General features: G+C 40.6%; 1 protein-coding gene across 2 annotated transcripts in view; it reads left to right on the top strand.

Moving 5' to 3' along the window:
* Positions 1–15526, top strand: part of RAB3C (RAB3C, member RAS oncogene family) — a 280497-nt gene that overhangs the window by 26995 nt on the left and 237976 nt on the right. For both annotated transcript variants that reach the window (XM_077462690.1, XM_077462689.1), the window contains exon 2: positions 12558–12785. In XM_077462690.1, the coding sequence (XP_077318816.1) occupies positions 12558–12785 (228 nt within the window). The remainder of the gene's footprint in view (positions 1–12557; positions 12786–15526) is intronic.

The raw sequence follows: 15526 nt of genomic DNA, 5'->3' as shown, positions 1-15526 counted from the left end.
TCCCAAAAAAGGGTACCCCTGGGAGGCAATTGTACAGTATATAGAGCCTGGTTTGAAAACTGCGTCTGGCTAATGTTAAGGCCCAGTCTGTATGGTGGTGAACTTATTACCATCATTTTTAGTCTGCATGAAGTGATTCGTTTTGGAGCTGATAGCAAATAGGCAGTCTCTGGTTGTACTGAATTGGTAGATGATGATGAAACAAGCACAGCTGCAACCGCTCACCAGTCCTGGTAGCTGTCAAACCTTTTCCTGGACACTCTTCTGGCACTGGTCCTCAAAAACCTGATCCTTGGTGGCTCAGTCCTTGCAATTGGGTTCTCACAGGTCAGTCCTAGCACTCCAGTCATCACAGGTTTGATTCTCTGCATCCACAGCAACAGGTCTTTTCAGTTCCAGCAAGACCCAGCTCTCCCTCTCTGAACAGCAGCACCGCCCCCCTAATCCATGCGCCAGCACTTAATTATCTTCAAAAAAGGGTAGGCTCAGGGCGCAGAGCACTGCACCCTGAGCCCACCCTGTTGGGTGATATTAGAGAATTAATATTCACTAACATCTTTCTGTTTTTCTTGGCCAGGAGTCCTAAGACCCCATTGGCTGGGAGGAGATGAGAGGGCGGGAACACAGAGGAAACAGAGGGGGGAAGCCGCCGCCACAGCCTTGACCTGTGTGGGATAAGTGCAGGGCTGAGTGAGCGAGTCAGCAACCGGGGCGGGGGTTGGGTATATTATGCGGTGGCGGGCTCGAACAATGAGGGGGTTAGTGTGGGGTGGCAGGCTAGCAGACTGGAGCGCCGGGGGGATGTCTGTGGTCAGGTCTGTCTGCCATCCCCTTGTCTGATGGAGCACCAGCTGACACTATCTCTGATCCCAGGAAAACTCTCCAATCACCTCCACTCTTTGCAGGGATGCATTGATGTCTCAGTCACCTTTATAGTGCAGCACTCCCCCTTAACTCCACTTTGCATGGTTCTGTATGGCTGCATCATCAAATCCTCTACTGATGCTGTAGACAACACTGGACTGGACTGGATGGGGGGGGGCAACAGCCGCACACATAACATAGAAAATTCAGTGCTTGTCTAGCCATCTGAGTACCTGGCTACACAGGAGTTTGACAGTGATGATACGTTGCCCGAATGCCTGTTTAACTAGTGACAGCCCACCGCACCACAACCACAGACATCGCACATGTTTGCTAAATTCTCCAAAAACACTCCAGCTCTAAAACCAGGGGTTTTCCAAATAGATGCTTCAATCTACAATGCTTCTTAGCCCTTGTACACACAGTCGGACATTCCGACAACAAAATCCATCAGATTTTGTCCGAAACTTGTGTTGCATACACACGGTCGGACAAAGTTGTCGTAAAATCCGATCGTACGTAACGTGACAACGTTATTTCATTACGACGGGACTACGTTTAGGCTAGTAGCCAATAGCTTTGGTCTAGGAATATGATCTGAGCATGCGTGGCACTTTGTCCGATCGGAATTCTCTACACACAATCGGACAAAGTCCGATCGGATCATGTTGTTGGAAAGTTTTATAGCCCAGCTCTAAAACTTTGTCCGTCGGATATTCCAACGGAAACAGTCCGATGGAGCCCACACGCAGTCGGATTATCCGACAACACGGTCCGATCGGACATTTTCCATCGGAAAGTCTGACCGTGTGTACAAGGGCTTAGGGGTGAAGCCCTTCTCAGACTGGGGAATCATCATTACACTGAAAAAACACACAAGAGGGGGCAAACACCTTGTGCATTACCATAGACAATTTTATTGAATCCACCAAGGCAAATGGATACTTAAAAGCAATAAACATAAAAAATGGTGTACTTCATTGGAACATGCATGGTGTACCTGTCCTAGGACCAAATGATTGGATGGTTGATGCATTTTGGGGGACAGACCCCCTTCCTCAGAGCTACACCGCATTCCACTGAAGTACACCAGTTTTAGGCTTGCTGTTTTTATCTGCTTGTGAGTATCCATTTGTCTTGGTGGATTCAATACAATTGGCTATGGTAATGCACGAGGTGGGGATATCAGCTTCCCCAAAATGTTGACTTCCATCTGTTTTTATTCAACAGGATGTTGGTATGCTCTGTGTGCTACTTATACGGTATGCATTTTTTTTAGCTACTAGGGAATATGACTGGGGTCACTTGGTATATGTACAGTATATCAATCTGTTATTTTATAACATATCACTCCTGGTACACACAGGCCGAATATCAGCCAGTATCGGCCGGTTCATCAGACACCGGCCAATATTCAGCCTGTGTGCACCAGCTTTTCTGACAGAACCCGGCTGAATGACTGGCTTCTGTCCAACAGGTATGTTGGAAATGTGCTGACCTGTTTGTTCTGACAGGGCGTTCCCCCTGTCAACGGGAAATCACAAAACATTGCATAACTAGTGCAGTGTGCTCCTCCCAAGCTGCTCAGGTTTTCTACTTTCAGCCCACTGCGCTGACCGGAAAAAAAACTGAGATTGTGTACCAGGCATTAGTCTATATGTACGTATTGCCCATTCCCAGGTGCACTCTACAGAGCCATATTTTGTATAACATATCTGTGTTGATTAAATGTATTTTGTATTGGAAAATAATATTGTTTGCTTGTGCTCACTATCGATTTGCCAAGTGCAAAAGGGCAATGGCAGTGTCCAGAGAGCTTTAACTCAAGATAGCCAATCAGATTTCAGATCTCAACTCAATTCAGCTCAGTCAAACATTATTTATTTTTATTTTTCTTGTTGCTGATTGTGTAAGTATTTTTTTTAAGGCATTCATTTGTGCAATCGTATAAATATAACATTTTTATATTATTTTTTCTGTTTTTAGTAAGTGCTTATTAGACAATAGAAGTGGATTTGATTTGCTTATATTACATGCACATTTTCGCTACATGAATACTAGGGTGTAATGAGTATAATTATGATAATTGTATTCATGTAGATATGCTATAGGGCATGAATATGAAATTAAGCGCCCAGCTCACATTAAAGTTCACACTTTGCCCTTGGAAAGCAAGCAGCGGGTGCTGTGTTCTCATACATAGGGCCAGAAAAACAAAAATAAACCAATGCAAATACAAATTATTAGCTTACATTGCAAAGAGAATGCCAACATCATCATGTATTCAAAAATTACTTTGTTAAAGAAGAACTCCTGTTACACAATGCAGGGCTTTTCCTTACTTTGTAGAGATTTCTCATGATTGTGCTTCAGAAAAGGAAGTGAAGGATAATAAAAAATAAAGAAAACTGCAAAGGTTTTAGCCCTTCCATACACTATCCAAAACTAAAAAGAAAGGGTTGGGTTTTCAATATACAATATTTTGAAGTACAGTATATCAAAAACCAGACCAATATATTATAGAATATTTCATTGCATAAGCAAAAGTTAAAGCAGACCATCACTCAAAAAAAAAAACATTTTTACCCATTGTCCTCTTCTCTTCAGCCAGATTTTAAAAAGTAGACTTTTTTATTCACTTGTTTTTTTTTAATTTACCCCACCACCCCACGTCCATTGTGGCATAGACATCAGCCTTGCTCATGGAGCCTCCTGGAACATGTATCACACATCACAGGGGGCATTAAAGTGTACCTGATGCTTTACCCTACTTTAAAACCATTCTTCCTCTGACCTCAGCTGAGAATTGTGGAAGGTGACATTTTCCTGAAAGCGGACTGTAGACAGCACTGGCAACTTGACTGGGCTGACTTGGTTGCAATAGCTGATTAAAATAATCTCACAACAAATATAAAAATACTGGACAGCGCTGAAGAATATACTTTTAGAGATACTAGGAACTTTGTATGGTTATACCAGATATACAGCTTGCAATAATAAAAATGGAACCAAATTAATTTTAAAAATATGACACAGTATTGATCTTCTGGCTGATATTTAGAGTTAAAGTGGTTATAAAGTCAAATAAAGATTACTACCAGCCCCTCTGTTCTACTAAGCTATACTACGCTGTGTACGTTTGAATAAAATTGTGCCAGTAAATACCTTATTTCACCTGGGAAAAAATAAAAATAAAAGTCAGCATTTACAAATACTGCAGCTGCTGACTTAATATGAGGACACTAATGCCCTGTACACACGATCAGACTTTGCAACAACAAAACCGTTCATTTTGTTTGAAGGTTGTTGGCTCCAACTTGTCTTGCATACACACGGTCACACAAATGTTGGCCAACAATTACGAATGTGGGAACCTGGTGACGTACAAGGCGTATGACGAGCTGAGAAACAGGAAGTTCAATAGGCAATGCAGCTCCTTCTGCTTGATTTTGAGCATGCCTGAACTTTTGTGCGTTGAACTTGTGCACACATGATTGGAAAGTCCAAAAACAAAGTTGTGTTGGTGGAAAATTTGAGAACCTGCTAGCAAACATTTGTTGGCAGAAAGTCCAACAACAAATGTTCTATGGAGCATACACATGCTCAGACTTTCAGCCAACAAGCTCACATCCAACATTTCCCGTTGGAAAATCCGACCGCATGTATGCGGCATTACCTGTCCAGAACGCCCATGATGTCCTCACCTGAAGCCGACCCATCCCTCGGCTCCAAATGCAGGCTTCACAGCCTGTTTCCTACTGTGCATGTGCAAGTCGTGCATTTGAATGGTCCCTGCTGTCTTCTGGGACCTTTGTGTCTCCCAGAAGACAGTGGGGGGGGGAGCAGGGGCCAGACATGGTGTAGTTTGCCGCAGAAAGTGCAGCGATCTATGCCCAGAAGTGGGAGCAAATACCTGGATTTGACAGGTATCTGCATCCCCCCCCGAAAGGTGCAAAATGTGGCAACGGGGGGGGGGGATCCAATCAGCAGAAGTTCCATTTCTGGGTGGAACTCCACTTAGATCAGGGGAGGAGAGCTGCTGGATGACCTATGACAGACCAGAAACAAATTGAAATAAGGTATTTAGGGGCACATTGTGATACAAACATGTACACATGGTAGTATAGCTTAGTAGAACCAGGGGCGGACTGACCATTCGGGCAGTCGGGCACTGCCTGAGGGCCCCATGCCACTAAGGGGCCCCATCAGGGTTGCCAGCCTCAGTAAAACCAGGGACAGTATATAAAACCTTTTCAGTGTGTGTATGTGTATTCTGCATGTGTATACTGTGTGTGTATATTGTGTGTCTGTGTGCGTATACTGTGTGTGTGTGTGTGTGTACTGTGTGGCCCCATAATCTTTTGCCTGGGTGCCCCAAAATCTCCTATTGCCTGGGGGCCCCATAATCACCTATTGCCCAGGGGCCCCATATTCTTCTCCTATTGCCTGGGGGCCCCTTAATTTCCTATTGCCCGGGGGCCCCATGAGTTGTCAGTCCGCCCCTGAGTAGAACAGAGGGGCTGGCAGTAATATTTTTTAACTTTACTGATAGCTACTAATAGCGAGGGGAGGGGAGGGATGGGGAAGAGAACAGCTCACACACAGGAGCTGACAGGAAGGCAGTGAGGAGGGGGAGAGGGAGGAGAGCAGCTGGATGATGGAGGCATGTAAGCTGACCACAGTATTATGGATTGGCAGCCATGATTACCATGGTCAGCACACTAAGGAGAACACAGGAACAGGCAGGATCAACCAGGTTTTTCACATCATAGAGAGGGACAGATTGAACATCACAGGCACTGCACTGTTTAACCTTCTATAATCTCTCATTTTTTTAGGGCTACAACTTCTTTAAGCCTCAGCAGCCTTTAGAATAAGCTAACACTCCCTCCCGCCAAAAAATACTTTAGCTGCTGACTTTTAATATAAGGACACTTACCTGCCCCTGGATCCAACACTGTCCTCATCCGAGCCGATTCTTTAATCAGCTTCAGGTCCAGGCACCAGCATCTTGACTAAGGGAAACCAGCAGTGAAGCTTTGTAACTTCACAGGCAGTTTCCAAGTGCACACGTGCGAGATGCACTGTGCTTTGTGAATGGTCCCGCAGTTTTCTGGGACCTGTGATGTGTCCCAGAAGGCTGCAGGGGAAGGAGGGGGGGGCAAACTTCCGCTCAGATCACCAGAAGTGGAGGAGGGATATCTGTCAAAATCAGGTATCTGCCCTCTGGGAAGGTAAAACTCACAAATAAAGCTGTGACGATGAATTAAAAAAGGGAAGAGATGTCCATCAAGTCCATGGGGGTTATTTACGAAAGGCAAATCCACTTTGCACTGCAAGTGTACTTGGAAGTGCAGTCGCTCTAAATCTAAGGGGTAGATATGAAATGAGTGGAAGCTCTGCTGATTTTAGCATCCAACCATGTGCAAGCTAAAATGCTGTTTTTTATTTTCCTCGCATGTCCCCCTTGGATCTACAGCGACTTTACTGCCAAGTGCACTTGTGGTGCAAAGTGGATTTTCCTTTAGTAAATAACTCCCCATATATTGGACTTGATGGACTTGTGTCTTTTTTCAACCTCACTTACTATGTAACTATGTTACTATGGTGGGAACTTACTGGGAGACTGCAGGAAGCTCAAGACCATGAATCCGCACCAGTTCCATTATTACATACGATCACAATTTACTCGTCTGGCCAATAAAGTCCCCCTCTGCATATTTACATGAAGTGCACTTGTGCCTAGACTATAGACATTTAATTATTTACATATTCTTAAAAAGAAGTAAAACAACTTTTAAACAAGCCATCCCTAAACTCTCTAGCTGCTAATAATGTGGAGTTATTTGTTCTCAGAAATCCCCCAAGATCACAACAAAGACTCTAAAGTCCGGTTTCAGTGCCTATTCACACCAAAACGCGGTACAGGAAAGGTGTGTTCTGTGCGCGTTTCCCACACCACAGGTGAATGCGATGCCCTTGTGAGATGCGTGTGGTTGCCAATTAATTGTTAATGGCAACCTAAAATCTCACAAACACAGCTTGTTTACAGAAACCAAATAGCATGGTGCCACAGTATGGTGCAGTTTAGTGTTATCTGAAAAAGTAGTGCTTGCGCTTCCTTTTCATATTACAGTGCATTTTACAGCCTCTTCAAATGAATGGGCTGTCAATACCGTGCTGCAAGGGAATGCGTGTGTTCCAGTGTGAACTGACCCTTAACCTGGGTATACCTGGCGGTATCATTATTTTGCATGGAAATTTGGCGTTTTATATTGTAGGCCTATAATTCTTAGAAACAATTCACTTAAATCCGTCCAAACAAGAGTCTAATAGACATCCCGGGTATGATAAAATTTGAAATATGAAATCATAAATTATAATATTATTTGTGTATATATATATATATATATATATATATATATATATATATATATATATATATATATATATATATATATATTAAAATAAATAACTATAAATAATTATAACAAATAATAATATAATAATATTAAAAATTATTCAATAATGTAATCAAATCAAAAACACTGAAATATGCTGAGTTGCGGAATTGTCGCTGTCATCACTTTTAGTGGTTGATGACGAATTTTCGTACAAATTACTATCGCTCAATTCTGCGAGTGATTCTAATTTATTATCGCTGTTTTCTAGCTGGTCTATAACCACTTTTGATGTAAACTGAAATTTTTTGGTTGCTATGGACAATCTCCAGTTTCCTGGCATAAAGAACAGTATTTATAATATAAAACTGCATGCAGGACCCTGGAGAAACCACTAGGGACAAAAGGGATGTGTAAATATTTGATACAGTACTGTAATCTGTAAGATTACAGTATACTGTATCTATACTGTGTTTTTAACTTTTTGAATTTGGCGCCGAACTCCGTTCCCGTGCGTCGCAACGCTCGCAGGGTACGGAGCTAGGCACTGTCGCAGATCGAGAGAGACACGGCGGCTCGCTGATCACAGCGGGGAGACATCGCTGGATCCAGGGGACAAGGTAAGTAATCCTTACATGGATCCAGCGATGCGATCCCGAGTCTGGCTTGGGAATACCGCTTATGGTAATTAAATCTCACCTGAGCCAGACTCAGGAATACCGCCAGGGAGGTTAAACAATTTTCTTATTTAATTTCCTTTAGATTTACCTTCAAATATGTAGTGCGAGGGCTTACCTGATTGCATACACATTAAAAGTGTTTAGGTTTGATCTCATATTATGTGGTTTTGGTAAATCTAAAGTAAAAATGTAGAAGAACATTGTATAATGTATGGCGAGCTGTCAGTTTCTAACAGCTTAGAAAACATCTGCCAGTTATATATATTAGAGAGATGGCAGGTTGTCAAGATTCGGCTCTTTTATCTTAAAAAAAGCTGAGGTTTCAATGCCTTCGTTGTAAACTTTGAAAATTTATTTCTCCATGACGCTTATAGGTACAGACGTGAAGTGAATGAGGGCTTGTTTTAACATGCTTTTACTGACTGTTCAGAATATGTATGCTTAGTGTGCATAATCTGGGCACAAGTTTACTTTAAGGTAAATAAATCAACCTAATACTTTATCAGCCAAGGTTCCCTTTCATTATACCTCAAGGGGCCCTTCATTCTGTGTTTGGTTTCCTACATAAAACCAATAAATAATAAGCACGTTTCTATACTGTATATTCCTTGTTGAATCCTTGCCTTACATTGATTCTCATTGCCAGGAAAAAAACACATTTTAAAATTGTGCAATTTACTTTTAAATACCTTTATGAGTCAATGCACTCCAAGTCTTTATTATTCTGTTCAGACCCAGAATGATAAACTGGCTGAGCTAGCAGGAATGGCTATGTCTGAAAATACACAGAGGACATGGTACAAGTTCCGGTGGGCTGCCAAAAATTACCATATTTTTTTTTAAACGGGACCTCCACTAAGTACTGTTTGTATCAAATTTGAAAACAATGGGGCACATTTATCAAATCTGGAGCAGTTGTGCAGGGCAACCAATCAGGTTTTTTCAGTTAAGCTTTGAAAACAAAAGCTAGAAGCTGATAGGTTGCCATGCAGAGCTGCTCCAGATTCTGTGTGATCCAATTCACCTCATTGTATTACAGCACAGTAGTTGAAAGAAAAACTGCAAACATTTTCATTAAATCTTACATTTTGGGGGTCCCTATGTCTCTATCAGTCAAAAACACATGGACATTGCTTGGCAGTCCTTTTATGCTCTAGGTAATGTTGTTCAGAGTTCCAGAGAACTAGTGTTTTTTTTAAATACTGTAAGCCTAGCAGGATTGTAGATTTGCCTTGAGCTGTACGGGCTGCAGGCTTTGGGGTTGGTTTACTAAAGGCAAATAGACTATGCACTTTGTAAAGTGCAGTTGCACCAGAGCTTAGTAAATGAGCAGAAACTCTGCTGACTTCCATCATCCAATCATTCACGTGCAAGCAAAAACGTTTTATTTTTTATTTTCCTAGCATGTGATTGGGTATTCTTTGCAAAGTGAAGCTCTACCTCATCTACTGAGCTCTGGAGCAACTGCACGTGCAGAGTGCAACTGCACTTTAAAAAAGTGCACAGTCTGTTTGGGTTTAGTAAATCAACCCCTTTGTGTCTCCTCAGGTACACCTATATATATCCAATGTATCTGCTGACTACCCTTTTTAGATCTTTGACAGCTCACACACCATCTGATATAACAGAGGTCTTAAAGCTGAGCTCCGGGCTTACAGCTAAGTATAACACTGAAATACATGAACAGGAGATGTTTTACGTGCACAATTATTTGGACTTCTGTCCATACAGTCCTGAAAATTACTCTATCTTGTATGCACATTGGAGTTGATTTACTACAGGCAAATGGCGTATGCACTTTGCAAAGTGCAGTTGTACTCTGCTAGAGCAGTTGTTCCAGAGCTTACATGAGAAGAAGCTCTGCTTACTTCCATCATCCAGTCATTCATGTGCAAGCAAAAATGCTGGTAATTTTATTTCCTTGCATGTGATTGGGTATTCTTTGTAAAGTGAAGCTTTACCTCATTTACTAAACTTGTCTATTTGCCTTTAGTAAATCAACCCCATTATGTCTTTGTACATGGGCATCATCACTTTTTCACTTTTAATTAACCACCTCAATACAGGGCATTTTCACTCCCTTCCTGCCCAAGCCAATTTTCAGTTTTCAGCACTGTTACATTTTGAATGACAATCACGCGGTTATGCAACAGTGTAACCAAATTAAATTTTTATAATTTTTTCCCCCACAAATAGAGCTTTCTTTTGGCGGTATATAATCTGCTTTTTTTTATTTCCTACGCTATAAACAAAAGAAGACCGACAAGTTTGAAAAAAACACAATATTTTTTACTTTTTGCTATAATAAATATCCCAATTTAAAAAAACAAAAAAAAACATTTTTTTTCTTCAGTTTAGGCCAATATCTATTCCTCTAGATATTTTTGTTAAAAAAAATAACAATGAGCGTATATTGATTGGTTTGAGCAAAAGTTATAGCGTCTACAAAATAGGGGATCGATTTATGGCATTTTTATTATTATTATTATTTTTTGCTAGTAATGGTGGCGATCTGCGATTTTTATCCTGACTGTAACATTGCGGCGGACACATCAGACACTTTTGACACTATTTTGGGAACATTCACATTTATACAGCGATCAGTGCTATAAAAATGCACTGATTACTGTATAAATGTCACTGGCAGGGAAGGAGTAAACACTAGGGGGCGATCAAGGGGTTAAATGTGTTACCTATGGAGTGATTCTAACTTTAGGGGGAGGGGACTCACAAGAGGAGGAGACCGATCAGTGTTCCTCTGTACTGGGAACACATGATCGGTCTCCTCTCACCTGACAGGACATGGATCTGTGTGTTTACACACACAGATCCATGTCCTGACTCTGTTACCGGCAATCGCGGGTGCACGGCAGACATTGCAGCCGCTGGGCTCCCGAATGACATGGCGGTCGCGCGCGCACCCCCTAGACGGCCGGACAGCCCAGAACGTTATATGACGCCCTCCCAGGATGGGAGATCCCTCCTGCAAACTTCATTTGACAATAGCTGGGATGTGAAGTGGTTAAATATATTTTACCAAAATGCCACCAAATGTGAAAAAAAAATAAAACTAATTTTGTTGTATAATTAAGGTAGTTTAGTGTATTTCATTTAATGTTAATTTCATGTGTGTTTTCCCTTTTCGTGTGCCTTGTTATTTGTGTAATGTCCCTTAATTTAATTTAATTTAATTTAATTTAATTTTTTTTAAGTTTACAAAATAGTAACATTTAGCTTAAAATATCCTGCTTTTTTACTAAAAGTTCAAGATTATGAAAACTATGATTTCACTAATCCATTTTTTATCACACACGCCATAATTTGCTGTGGTTTGTTCATGGGAAATGCTGCAGTCCAACCTCAAACGGGTGAATAGGGTTTATTGGGGTGGAGTTGTTTTTTAACCCTTTGAGAAGGGGTAGCAGTTTTTAGGGGTGGAGGCGTTGGATGCAAATGGAGGTATGAAAGAGTTGAATACAAAGGGACATCGGCGGTGGGTTTGTTGTACCGTAGGGTGATGTCAGCTCATGCAGGGGGCCCAGGATTCTCAGTCTATACTGGGGTGTCCAGCCTGCAGCCCGAGTGAGGCACACAGCCCAGGATGGCTATGAGTGCTCCTCAACACCCCCCAACATGCCCCAAAATCATAAACTTACTTAAAAATTTAGGTTTTTTGTGGAATTTTATGTTACAATGAATTTACAGTTAGTGAACACATGGGGTCAAGAAATTTTTTTTACAGTGTCTCTTTACTTTTTGGACTTTTATAAATTGTATCTTCCCAAAGAACAATATCCCACTCTTCACAATCACACCATATTCATGTCCTTCCTTTTCGGCAGCACCTATATTCGTGAGCAACTATTTTCAAGGATGAAGCACACAAAGGGCAAAATTATAAACCAAATATCTCATGAGCACCTTGAGAATTAATTGGGAATTTCTACTACAGCCATTCAACCAGATATTGATGCTTTAGTTGATCAAAAACAGTGTCAAATATTGCACTAGTATTACATTATGTTGCCCTCTTTTACTTTTATTATTTTACTTTTACTTCTTTTACTTTTATAATAAAAAATATTCCAAAAAATTGAAGTTTTATTACTCAGATAGATACATTATCTATATTAGTGATTGTTACCTTGTGATCTGCCCATTTTCTTTCTGCTCATCAGTTAACCTTAGTGTTAGTATATTTTAGATGTAGCCCAAGCCAATTCTTCTTCTTCCATTGTGGTCCAGGAAGTTCAAAAGTTTGGACACCCTGGTCTACATTTTCTTTCATGATAATATTGAAGTTTAAGTTCTAACCATATATAATATACAGGGGTTTATAATGGAGTAAGGGGATGGATTCATTTTAGTTTATGTAAGAGATAGATGCAGTGTGATTGTTGGGGGGTGGGGTTGGTTGGATAATGGGATGATGTGTCATGCACTAGGTCCGGGATCAACAAACACCCGGATCCTCAACCAAAACCTCCTTTATTGATATCAGTGACAACGTTTTAAACACATGTATGAAGACAATGCTAATGTTTGTGTCCATGATCAGTATAAAATAGAAGACTACAACTAATTTACATGTCTATATCTCTGCCTCTTCCAGATGGCCTCTGTACAGGATGCCAGATATGGACAGAAAGAGTCTTCCGATCAGAACTTTGATTACATGTTCAAGCTGCTCATTATTGGAAACAGCAGCGTTGGCAAAACATCATTCTTGTTTCGGTATGCTGATGACTCCTTCACATCTGCATTCGTGAGCACGGTTGGAATTGATTTCAAGGTTAAGACAGTCTTCAAAAATGAAAAAAGAATTAAACTGCAAATCTGGGTGAGTTATTGGATTTATCTTCTATAAAATGTTGCTTGGTTTATCTACCAGTTGTTACGAGGGCACAAAAACTCATCACAGAGAGCACATAAACATGAATGTTCTATGTTAAACAAATCGGCGACGTCCATAAATCATCTTCTCAGATTAGACCCAATAGTGTCTTTCAATAAGAATAAATAATGCATGTGGCTATTGCTCATATTTCATCAGGTAATGCAGGTCTCATAAAGCGTAGGGATGATAAGAATAACAATTACTACTGAGGACACTCAGACAGATAGATTTTGTTAAACAACAAATAGCCATAAAGATGTTCAGCTATTTCAGTGTCTGAATTATAAATTGCATGGCTAGTTGTGATGTCTAAATTTATGGAAAGTCACTGTACATTATAGTGGCTTGGAGGGAGGATTTCAATGTCATAGCACTCTGATTCATGTACTAAATGTCTTACTAAAATAATTGTTGCATATTAAATGACAATGAAGGTGGACCTGTCTCCTGTGGTGAGCTAGCCATAGATGTAGGATGGCAGTCACTCCATCCAGCCATTTTTTACCGGAAGAGCTGATGATTCCACATCTATCTCACTTGTAGACGCACACCATTCATCCCTTCCCATAGGTGATGACCATTCAGGGTGGGAAACTACATGGAGTCAGGAACATCCTTCTTCTTCTTGCCCCCTTGCCTGTTAATAAACATGTATTTTCAGCCAAGACAAGTTTATGAAGAACTGTGCAACACTCCACATGTGGTGGTATTTTCTATGTAAAAGTTATTTCTTTAAAAAATGATCCCGGAGGTTTTGCTTGATAATTATCCCTAGCTGTGTTTGCTGTAAATCTAAACATAAGGTTCTGTGTGGTGTCTATAATTTAAAAACACTAAACATGCAGAGAACCATTTATAAAGGAGATGTGTGGGATTACAAAATACAAACACACATACCTCCAGGCTGCAGCATTGGTGTGATGCTGTAATTGTACTGTCCCCCCTCTACATTGTAAAGCGCTGCGTAAACTGTTGGCTCTATATAAATCCTGAATAATAATAATGCTGCAGCTGTGCGATCACAAGTGATCGCATGATTGTTGATTGATCAGTTCTTGGTCCTCTCTGAGCAGAGAGACTGTCAGTCACGACCCTGTGCTCTGCCCCTCTAGCGTTCAATAGAGAGCCGGGCTGGGAAGGTGGCAGGAGCGGCTGGCTCATGCTCTCATCAGCGCACTGAGAGGCAAAGCCAGCCGCTATGCAGGCATCTAGGTGGATCCTGACAATATGGTCAGGATCCTTCCAGACCCTTACCTGGCTCTGAGACTGGATGGATCCAGACTAGAACCTCTGTCGGGTTTGAGAGACCATCTTTCACTTTCTATCCTGATGATCCATGATGATTGTTACCACAGCTCGATGCAAAGGGGATATCTGTCTACAACACTCTAACCAAAACTAAGAAAGTTGCATTCCCGCTCGTGGTTTTATGTGGGAGAGTTTCATGCATTTCTGCGTGTGACGCATAGGGCAGTCCATTCACTTAAATTGGCTACTCTATGCGCGTTTGTCACCCAAAGAAGCTTTCTCCTTTTTGAGCGTCAAGCTTCATGTAATTTTTAATGGCATGCTTTCCTGTGATTGTAGCACAATTCTGTTGCAGCAAAATCTCACCACAATTGGAGTGCCATTTAGAATGAATGGCACCCAAATGTGCATCATGCGTTTTGCACGGATTCTGTCCGCGAATCCAGATCACGAAGTGTGAATAGAACCTAAGGTACACTGTTACATATTATTGCATGCATTCTGATGTGCTAAAACCCTTCTGTCATGGTTCATCATAATAAAAGACGGAGTCTATGCCCATCTCTGTGCTGCCTCGCAGCGCATTTTTTAAAATACATGTCTTGTTTTTCTGCATTTTAGTGCATTGAGAGGCCCATAGAAATTAATGCAAAGTATCAAAAATCAGATAACATGCATTTTGATATGTGCCTTGTTCTTTGGCTGTAATTGGCAGTTAACCCTATTCACTCCAAATTCAAAATTTTGAAATATACTGAAAATGCTGGTAACATACCTCAAAATGCAAGTCAATGCAAAAAGGTTACGCACATTGATGCATGACAACACAACAACCTAACACTACAAAAAACACACTTCTACACACACACACACACACACACACAAATAGGGGTTGATTTACTAAAGGCAAATAGACTGCGCACTTTGCAAAGTGAAAACAGAAAAAAACAATGCTCTGCCAGGTGTAACCAAAAGAAAAAAGTATTTAAATACAGTGGATGATAAAACGAACAAATACCAATAAGTGTCAATATAGAAATATGGGACGGCGCTATATCTGATGACGTAAGCTAAATATATATATGTATAGTGCTAACAAAAGTAAAAACATAATTAATTCTTGATTGTGAAAAACAACACGATATAAGAAACAAATGTGCAAACATAAATATCAAATAATATACAAAATCCACATATGATGCATAAAGGTCCAATAGTAATAAGATAAAAAATTATAAATAATATTAGTGTGATAAATCCAAGTCCAGTGCAAAAGATGGTGGTAAGCCCAAAAAAAGTCTCTTATCGATATATAATGTGATCCAATAAAACTCAAATGGTGATTCAAACAGTGCTGAATCCCGAACATCCAACACTGTGTGCAGTATATATAATTATATAATAAATAGTATCGCGCTTTCAATAAGGTCAATCAT

The sequence above is a fragment of the Lithobates pipiens genome, unplaced genomic scaffold (assembly GCF_037356315.1).
Source record: "Lithobates pipiens isolate NorthernLeopardFrog02 unplaced genomic scaffold, aLitPip1_a1.2 Scaffold_3, whole genome shotgun sequence".
NCBI classification, from domain to species: Eukaryota; Metazoa; Chordata; class Amphibia; order Anura; family Ranidae; genus Lithobates; species Lithobates pipiens.
This window is presented reverse-complemented; position numbering and strand designations above follow the sequence as displayed.